Source organism: Pleurodeles waltl, chromosome 2_2 (assembly GCF_031143425.1).
Source record: "Pleurodeles waltl isolate 20211129_DDA chromosome 2_2, aPleWal1.hap1.20221129, whole genome shotgun sequence".
NCBI lineage: Eukaryota > Metazoa > Chordata > Amphibia > Caudata > Salamandridae > Pleurodeles > Pleurodeles waltl.
The window spans coordinates 178,036,259-178,046,330 of record NC_090439.1 but is presented as its reverse complement, the minus strand read 5'-3'; the positions used below and the strand labels follow the sequence as shown (position 1 = coordinate 178,046,330).

Below are 10,072 nucleotides of genomic sequence, written 5' to 3'. Positions count from 1 at the left end.
CCTCTAGCTGAACTTGGAGGAAATTCAGCACATCTCCTGTCCTCCACCACACTGACCACAATTCCCTATGTCCACTTCCCCACCAAGATTCTCCCTTCACTCTCCTTTGACATCTTGGAATGCATTTTCATAGATATCTATGACCTGACTCTGTGAAACATCAGTGCAACTGCTGCATGCTATTACGTTCTCAAAATGTGTACAATGAGCCTCAAACACATGCTCACACCTACAGAAGAGGACTAAGGTTACTTTTCCTATCATGTACTTTAAATTATAAACAAACAACTCCCCTCTGACATCCACTGAAACAATGCATTGTGCATCACACACCATCACCAAGAGCTGCTCTCGGGATCGTCGTGTATTGAAAATACATAAACTCTAAAGTGGAGAAGTCATTCTACATTCCTGTTCTTCGGCCTCCTTGTGCCTCATCATCACTTGAAAGCTCTGCCAATGGACTCAGGAGGATCTTCATGTTCACCCTTATTCAGTGCACTATAAAAACACATTCTTTAGGGCATACAGGAGAGATTTAAAAGGATCTATGTATAAAGCATGCAGCATGTCTCTTTGTACCCGTTTCGATTTTGCACTTTCAGTGGTCAACATTTAAAACCACAACATGTCCGAAAGCAGCACGAGCTGTCCAAATCCCAGTATCACCTTCATGCCCATTAAACTACTTATTACTACAAACTCGATGTTATGATAAATGTGCAGCAATTATGTTGGAGGCGATTCTGAATCTATTGAATAAATACTAAATGCATATTAAAGACATGATTCATTATAGATGCCCCATTAATAGAGATCAGTAGGTTGATGCTGAGAATTGAATGCCTGGATGTTGATGTGCCACTTCACATGCATGATACGTGTATGCTTACAACAAAGTATGAATAAATATGTTTATGGCTTGCAAATGTTGACGTAGTTAATTTTATTGTGGACGTATAGGTACAACCGTTGCATGCTCGAAGCAGAATGACAATAGATAGGCACTAAACGTACAAGGCTACCAATTTATTGTTGACACTGTTGTAATTATTTTAATATATTAAAAATGTAGTGGATGCTGGCAAAACAATGTCAAAATATGATTTGTTTGTCTTTAATTTATTACTGTTCACTTTCAGGGCTCAGCAATCCACACTCTACAATCCGTGGTATATATTACATTTTCGAAAGGCGTTAGTGGGAAACTCCTGACATTTCGGCAACTATCTTTCTTCTTCGCCAAACGACCAAAGCGTTTGCATCTCTGTCAGTCAAATAATCTAATTGTGCTTTCCTTGAAACAAATTCACTGAGGCTAGTGGTTAATTAGTGGGGATTGATCGAAGATACATGCATGAGGAGTGAGTACGAACTGTAAAAGCAACAGGCAAGAAGTTTCTCTTGCCACATAAGTCCTGGAGTGGCAGCCCAGGCATATAATAAGTATTTATCAAGAGTCCATAAATGTATCTTTATATTTATGTGCACAATACATCGTCGTTCGGCCACGAAGGTCTGGTGAAATACTAGTATTGTAGACCAACCACATAACTCTACTTGCAGAACTGCACTTGTCTGCTAAATGTACCAAATCATGACTTGTTAAAAGAAGAAAAAAAAACATGTCCTAATCTGAACCATACCTTTGGTCAATGTCTTTGGAGTGAATTCTACCAGGGTCTCCAGATCTGAGGATGGCCAACAGCGGCCACCTGTGCCTGGGGGCACTCGAGAAGAGTGTCAGCTTGAAAGTGAGAAGGGTTTTGATGACTTTGCGGAACTAGCGACTCCAAGGAATATCCCAGTGAGCAGCTGAAATCACTGGCTGTGGAGGTAGGCTGGGCATGGTATGATGCATTCAGCAGTCCAACAGAAGGAGGATATTGTCTCTTAGTGTTCCCTGGGGTTGGCAAAGACTGGGTGGTCAAAAGACTTGGTAAGAAATGATGTGTGTTGTTGTCTGAAGCTTTAGCTAGACCTGGTGAAATCGCAGAAAATCTCTCCAGTACTGGTGTCATCTGAAAGGTGCATAGAGGCTGTGAGCACAACTGCGGAACAGGTATACACTGCTCTGGCGACAAGAGACCACAGTCCACATTTACAAAAGTCTCATGGATCTTTATGTGGTGAGGTGAAGCCATTACTTCCTGAGGTTGCCAAATCTGAGGTGCTGCCAGCTGCAGTTGTCCACTGTTCCCCATCTTGGAATCGCCATGTACAGAAAGCGGTTTTCGCACTGCCGGATCAATGTGCTGCAGGAGCTGGGATTGCATATTGGGGTTTAATGTGTTTACAGAGCTGAGGTAGCTGGAGACGGTGCTCTGACAATGGCTGTAGCCTGCAGAAAAGTCCATGATGGAATCAGTGATCCCTGAGAGAAAATAAAAAGAGTTGTACAGTTAGTTCACAGATGTTGTGATCAGAGGTCCTGCATATGGTATTTGTGGTACGTCTTTAACTATCTGTCATTTTCTTCATTTCTATTTTTCTGTTTTCCCAATAATTCTCCTTTCCTGCCAATCCTTTTAAGTCCATCTTTTTTGTGCTCACTGAACAATCCATGCATATTATTCTCCTTGAACACTGAATGCACAGCCTGGGTAGTTCAAACATTTGTCCGTTTGCATCATCATTCAGAACCTGCTATCACTACCTAACCAGTGTGACTTAACAATGATTGCTTTTTCTGGGCAGGGGCGTGTCTATCACTGGTACACCAGGTGTATGTTATCACCAGGCCCCTAATGCATGAAGGGCACATCACAGTCCAATTATCACTCTCTTTTACTACACAAACTGGGGCAAAGGGGGGCTAGTTTCTTTCCTTGTAGTAGGACGAGAACATTATTTCTACACCAATGTTCATGGGGTCGGTGACTGTCCAGCACGTGCTTGACAAACCTCCTGGTCGAGTAGATTACCAAGACAGGGATGTTGCAATGACAGCAAAGGGTGAAGTTTGAAATGGCCCAATGGGTTTCATTTAAACTTTCTTTATTTCACCCTGAGGCCTCCAATGAAAATACCCATAATGATGCTGTGTAAAGTGGATTTCACTCCTGTATTTATGGGCCTTGTGGTGCAGGGCAGTTCAGCAAGTCACCTTGTAGTGCTGCGTCACAGAGAACGGGCAAGAATGTTCTGTATTTATGCATGAATGCACATTCCTGTCATTTCCCCCTACGCTGGTGCTCTTTTGACAGCCTAGCGTCAACGCAGGCACCCTTACACAATGGTGCAAGGGTGCCTGAGTTACATGCAGTGTTTTTTTTGTTCAGGAAGTGTCACCGTCCTGCACAAAAGCAGTCCTGAGAGGCTTTTTCCTCTTTAGCACACACAGAAAGAGGGAAAAACGAGGAGAAATAAAAACCTTTCTCCTTGTTATGCCTCGCCTGAGGAGGCATATCTTTTTGGCGCACTCTCAGGTTTACACATAAATCTGGGAATTTGTCAAAATCCATTAATGTTGCTTAGGAACACCCATGCAACATCCATGGAAATGCCTCCCTGTCGCAAAGTAATGTAACACAGCAATAAAAAAGATTTATGAAGCGTCACAAGGCCACACAAGGTGGCCTTGAGTTGTTCAATGCATCTCACTTAAGATTTACGTCGCGCTTGCACCAAGTTGTGTGGTGCAAGAGTGAAACAACCCAGGCCATAAATATGGCCCTAAGTGTTAGGTGATGATAAGCCTGACCTAAACTGAACATACAGCCTTCGTCACTTTATTCCCTCTTCAAAGTCCATGTGCACTGACTCAACAGCCACAAGTGGCATTACTATTATGTGGATGAAGAGCTGCCTAGGCAACACATGACTCTTGTAATGTGTAACTAACAGCCTCTTCCAGGTGCAGTGTGATGAGCGTATTGGTCACCTGTGGTGCTCATGTGTAAATGAATCAAGAACATGAGCTCTATGAACAAAATCTAGAAGAGTGATAGGTACTACGGAAATTCTACTTAGTGCCATGTCATGTACTGTGGCCACCTCATTCCTATAGAGCAGCAGTTCATACCCTGGGGTCCTCAACCCCTACTTTGTTAATTATATTAGCAACCTCAATAGAATATATACAAGGTTATATACCATAGAGACTAGCATACCTCTTCCTCTTTTGGAAATAAAACCAAATTTTGAAAAGCTGTGAATGTAATACAGTGATGGAATATCTTTGTTTACTTCAAACTGACGATGTCAGCCTTACAATCTATTGGTTTATTACTGGAATAACAACGCAGACTTATTGGCAAGCTAATCAGGTCTGGACAACAGCTAAATGTGTCTGAGAATTAACATGAGGGTTGCTTAGCTGGGGAGGTTCGACTGGCACTAGTTGTAGTCTGACATGTCATGTGTTAACATATTTTGCACTTATCACTTTATTTATAGTCACATTTGATGAGGACTTAAGAGAACAATATGTGAAATGTATCCTTATCGTTTTAAGTGTCAAAATGTGATCTATAATGGTTTAAGAATTTATCATATTTATTGATTTTAGTGTTATTGATTGCACTTGCTTTAAAATTGTGGTGTGACTAGACATGCATTAACATTCTCTGCACTTACCATTTTATCCGTAGTTGCATTTGACGAGGATTTAAGAGTTAAAGCAGGGAACGCATGGATTGAAGAGATAATGCAGGGAATGCATTTTTATTTTTTTAAGTGTTAAAATGTGAATAGGAACGGTTTAGGATTACATTTAGCCCATTGATGTTAGTGTTATTGATTGCACTTGCTTTAAATTGCGATGTATTTTTGAATGATCTGTACTTTGCGGTTGTTCTAAAGTCAAATAAAGTTTATTGAACTTGAACTAATAGAGTACATACAAAGTTATATGCCATTGAGACTAGCATATCTCTTCATCTTTTAGAAAATAAAACCGCATTTTGAAAAGCTTTCTAATTTAAAATTCAAATTTTGCTGGCTGCATATTTTTCTTTGTGAATCACAAAAAATGTTTAATAATGTGTGTATTTATATCATGTACACTTCTTTCTGTATTTTTGTGTGGGTTTTTTTTTTTTAGGTTAAAATCGATTAGGCCAGGGGTAGGGCCCGCAGAAGTCATGAAGTTAAAAACTAATGATGTTGCATTACATGATGGCAGTGAGGTCTTAAAGTCTCCCATCCAGCAGAGGGGGCTCACAGTTATACTGTCTGGAGTCCCCCAAACCGCTTAGTATGACTATACTGTGTGGGGGTGGGGCACAGAAGAAATGTCAGAGTTCCACATAAAAAGGGAGGATATGTTATCTGCCATGATTGACAGAGAAGGCCCTCTCCAGAGCAATCTACATATTATACTCTGTGTCAGAAGTATGCAGGAAACAGAGCTGATGAACGAGTGGTTCTTGTTCTCCATTGAATGCCATGTTTCCATGCCTTAGAGAAGGCATAAACGTGCTTTAATTAGATTGATGTGACGTATTGCACTGGAACAACTGACAGAAAGGTTATGGTCAAGAGAAATTTCATTTTAAATGACATCTCGTTTAATGTCCTTGCCTTCTCTCTATATATAATAAATCCACATACTTCAATGGCTACTATAGGTTCTCGGGCTAACCAAATCGTTGCCTCACAAGAGGGTGAAATTGATCACACAGTATTCACTGGTAAGAGAAATTATTAGTTCCCAAGTATTTTTTTATTGCTTTTCTGCAAGATATGGAAAGTGAAAGCGCCAAGTCCTGCAAAGGTGCAGAAAACCCCAACGTTTCGTCGGACACTCACTCTTTCTCAAAGATGAGTGAACAATGCATCTTCACGGTATGTCTTAATATATGGCATATTGTTTGAACTTAGGCAGATTCTGACTATATACTAGGGCCCAAATCAAAAATACAGAAAATGTTTCCATTTCATATGTAAGACCATGAGCAATGTTTTGTTCATGTGCAGGTGAAAAAAAAATCTGCGTGAACTGTCATGCCCGTGGAAGAGCCCCATCCAAGCCCTTCTGTCTATGCGGTAACAAGGAAGAAAATATGTGCCCACGCATGCGCTGTCTGAGTGAGAGCTTGCGCGACCTGGCGGTGGCCCGGAACACACCACTAGGGAGGGCCAATTGCAGTCTTAATAAACAGCCACAGGAAAGGCAACCACACACCTGCTCCGGATCTCTTCAAACGCTGTAAATGTTTCACTGCCAACTCCAATACGTCAGCTTTCTCCAATTTGGAAACTTTGTGACTCTGAAATCGAAATGTGAGCAAAGCTTTGAACAAAATAAAACAGTCACGAAGAGAAATGAAAAGTTGAAATCACCACAGATGGGAGGAAAGGAAGACACGGGGAAAGTAGAAAGGGGAATGGAAGTTGACTAATTAACCTTCTCCATTCGGAAATAGGACATGATTTCCGTTTTTCCCTTCGCCCGCACGTAAAAAGTAGATTCTTAATATATTTGAATGGTGTCATCTCTGCTGACTAATGAAAAACCTAAGGTGCTGTCCCCCCACTGCAGTGTGCCGTCATCGTTCATGCACATGCGCCTCTGAATTATGAGCCTCCCTATACCGCACCCCGAGCGCAGCACTCCTCAACCCGTGACACCTGCCAAGTGAAACAGCCTCACTGAGATATTCTCATGTCCTTGCCAGCTCCCCTGCTTTTGGTAAAACGCCCATTTGATGTAGAGTTCGCTGTGAGAAACCAACACCCTTGCACCTTCCCGGGGAGCCCTCACCTACCTGTGGCCCCTCATCATCTTGCAAGAGCCCCTTCAATTGGTCCAGGCTGGCGTTTATCCGCGCTCTCCTCTTCTTCTCTATTAGAGGCTTCACAGACTAAAAAAACAAACAAGAACATCACCAGTCACTATCCGTGGCAACACAGCACTTCTTTTCCCACGCGCAGTGACGGAGACCAAAGCCTTACCATAAAGGCATCAGTCATACTATTTCAGTACAACCTCATCATGACTGGGATTCTTCTAAATATCAGGAATGTACGAAATTCACGTAAGTATGTTTAGGACAAATATGTGAAAGCTTGAACACCCTGCGTAAAGTGCTAATCTACCATTCGGTGCTATATTTAGTGCGGAATGACAGCCATTTCTCGGGACTACGCCGGAGTAGTGCAACTTTCTCCAGGGTCTACTATAATTGAGCATTTCATGTGTGTCTTTACTAGGGTTCAGCTGGACAGAAAGAAACAAGCCAGGGCCCCTTGGTGGTCAAAGATCACAGACGGTTTATGTGTGTAGAACGTAGTGAGAACGCGTGTATATAAAGGCGTCGATGTAGGTGCGTGTGGGGGGTTCCCAGAAGGGAACCTGGCAGACAGGGCATTCACGCTGGGTACAATAGGCAGAAACTGTTACTGCTCTCAAGGCGACCTTCTATTGCATTATCTTGCTGTAGGAGGGAACGTTTTTTGGTACTGGTGGCTTATATACAACACCTACACGTGACACCGCCGCAAACAAGGACAGTTACGCTGCATACTTTCGCAACCTTTCCTAAAAATGTTTTCTTTTAAATTTGTCTCCATTACCTGCCATTCTCTAGTCTCATAACGAGACGTCGGATTAGATGCATTTTCATTAAACGTACCCAAATCATCCCCCCGAGGCCTGCCAGCTGCTGGAGTTTCCGTGCCCCTCTTCGCATTTGGCGGGGATTCCTCGTCGTTTGTGTTACAGATGCGATACGTGGGGGTCCTGCACTCCTCTAATCAACTAGTTGAGAAGTAAAAGGCAGAATGTGCATCTTGTAGGCCCCCAACACCTCGGGCTCCCAGTGCCCCTACATCATCTGCACTATGAATAGCTTGCGTGTTAAATCGCTGCCCTCATATAGCCTGGAATAAACTGCACCATTTGGGGGCAATGCCCATGCCATTACAAACACATACTGCATCTCGCTCTGTTCTTCAAGAACGTCACCGCAGAACCTCTGAAGGTAGGCTAGGCTGTCTCTTACACCCAGAACCCCACCTACCTCACATTGAAAGCGCAACCCCTTCTTCTCTAAGCTCGACTGACAAATGCTATCATACTGCCTCTGCAGTTTAGAGAGCCATTTGTATTTGTGAACAGATACAGCGCCGCGTTGCCACGACGCTTTAGCCTCGCAGCGCTGTCGATTTGTTCAGTACTTCCCTGGATCCTTGACCGGTCCTTGTCCGTTTCGTGTCTAGCTCTAGCCCCGCCGATATCTAGCCCTTTACAGTTTTTTTTTTTTTAATGCTCCATAAATGACAACTCACCACGCGCCAAATTGCGGGTGAACCTCATCCATATTGGCAATGGCGGACTGCCCAGACATATCTTTACAGACAACGCATTTGCCATTCTTACTTGCTGTGCCTTGGTCGGAAACTCGTATGCTTTCCTGTGGCAATAGTTTTCATGGAGATGTGTGACCCGGCATATACTTTACTGCTCGCATTGTTGTGCCACTTGCATAGCACTAAGAGGCCCTGGTATGGTATCTCAATTTTGGTAAAGAGCTGCTCTTGTGCCAGATAACTCTCGCAGCAGCCACCCACACCCGCGGCAATTCCGCTGCTTCTTTCCTTCAAAGCTCCTCTTCAGAAGTCTGTGCCCTTTCCCCGTTTCGATCAGTTTGTTTCTTAAACCCCCTGGACAGCTGTGCGTGCAGCCGTGTGTCCACTTGAGAAACAGCACCGAGAGGCGGCTCTGCAAACACAATCAAACCCCGCACGTGCTCATGTTCCAGGTACAACTCGGCGTGATTTGTAAATCCTAGGGGCCTCTCCACAAAACAAAAAAATAGAGAACCAGAACCGCCCGCATCTGCACATGCACAGTGCAAAGACAGACAAACCTATGAATCACAAGCAATCAAAAAAGACAAACGCTCAGGCGATACCCACGCCACGGGGGCGTTTGGGCTTAATCAGTATCGGATCTCACTATCCCGTCTCGCCATCACCTACAAGCGCGCACATGAACGTGCCAGACTCCCGGGTTAAGTTTCTGCACCAATAAATCTGTAACAATCGGTGAAGATACTTAACTTTCAATCAAACTGTTATTTCTGCATGGAAAGTGAACAGTGTTGGTTTTGCTTTGGACTACCTTACCTTCTTATATAAGACGGATGTGGCCTTGATCCTAACTGACGAGTCCAGGAGTGCATTTTCAGCCAGGGGCAGCTCTTCCATGGCTCCGGCGAAAGAAACCAACCGCCTTGGCTCGTCCGCACTCAGGCCCCTCTCTCTCAACTTGGTCTGCAATGTCTCTTCAAGTGATTCAGGCAGATCCCTAGGCCGCCGTTTGCCCCCCAAAAAAAAGTTCACCGCAGCAGGGGGAACCCCAAACTCTTCTCGGGAATCCGAATGTCTGTTTAAGATCCCAGATAATCATATATCAATTTAAGAATGAAAAAACATTTTCAGGGGCGGGAGAGGAGGTGGTTGCAGGCTACAATTAGATAGGAAGTAGATGAAACATCCGAGAAGAAAAATAAGCTGCAAATGTAAAATGTTCTACTGCAATAAAAAAAAACTGCAGTTTGGATAGGGACTTTCGGAGTTGAGAGTGGAAATGCAGAGTGCTGTTAGTTGATGTTATTTTCTCCCTTCGATTGCAGCTGCCTTGTAGACAATTTTCAATGCCCGTTTCCCCCTGTGCAGTTTGTCCTGGCTTTCCTCTGTTGTTCCAGTCAACCCCGGCAAGAGCTCCTCTCCCATCAGCGGCTCCGCCTTCTTCCGGCGCCCGGGGATGGCAGGGCGCTGATAGGCCACCTGGTCAGTCAAAGTCACACCTCAAGTGATTGCACTCTTAGTACCACGCTGAGGTGCTTTATTGGCAGAGCACGTCTGGCATACTGCCATCAACCAACATTTACTGGAATAGTTTTTGTATTTTTATTTGGAAGATTTACATAAGCGCGAACAAGACCACAGCGGACGTCAGAGAGCCTCCCTTAATGCAATGTTGGTTACATTGGCATTAAATTAACAATGTTATGAGAAAAAGCAGGGTTTAGGATACGAAAAAAACACCACATTTCTGAAGGCAGCGTTTCGGTTTAAATTCATTATATGTTTTATGTGCAATGTTGAGAGCTGATTTCAATTG

The 10,072-nt window shown here is 43.5% G+C and overlaps 1 protein-coding gene across 2 annotated transcripts; it reads right to left on the bottom strand.

Moving 5' to 3' along the window:
• Nucleotides 1–938: 938 nt before the first annotated feature.
• On the bottom strand, nt 939–9,692 carry LOC138281361 (protein hairy-like). Of its 2 annotated transcripts, none has more exons than XR_011200902.1 (4): nt 9,073–9,692; nt 6,707–6,806; nt 6,128–6,212; nt 939–2,374 (listed from the first exon to the last, which is right to left on the bottom strand). XR_011200902.1 is itself a non-coding variant. In XM_069219600.1 (4 exons), exons 1-4 carry the CDS (start codon nt 9,151–9,153, stop codon nt 1,674–1,676), a joined length of 963 nt encoding a protein of 320 aa, XP_069075701.1. In that variant the 5' UTR covers nt 9,154–9,691; the 3' UTR covers nt 939–1,673. The 2 variants fall into 2 exon arrangements, 1 of the variants encoding a protein (XP_069075701.1); XM_069219600.1 differs by having other exon boundaries at nt 6,711–6,806; nt 9,073–9,691.
• Between the last annotated feature and the right edge of the window lie 380 nt (nt 9,693–10,072).

Excerpts from the sequence above, each read along its gene's own strand:
- LOC138281361 (XM_069219600.1), bottom strand. The coding sequence starts at position 9,153 with ATGGAAGAGCTGCCCCTGGCTGAAAATGCACTCCTGGACTCGTCAGTT. Across the intron at positions 6,213-6,710 it reads AAGATGATGAGGGGCCACAG|AGTCACAAAGTTTCCAAATT; the intron begins GTAGGTGAGGGC and ends TTTCGATTTCAG. Across the intron at positions 2,375-6,127 it reads TTTGAAGAGATCCGGAGCAG|GGATCACTGATTCCATCATG; the intron begins GTGTGTGGTTGC and ends ATTTTCTCTCAG.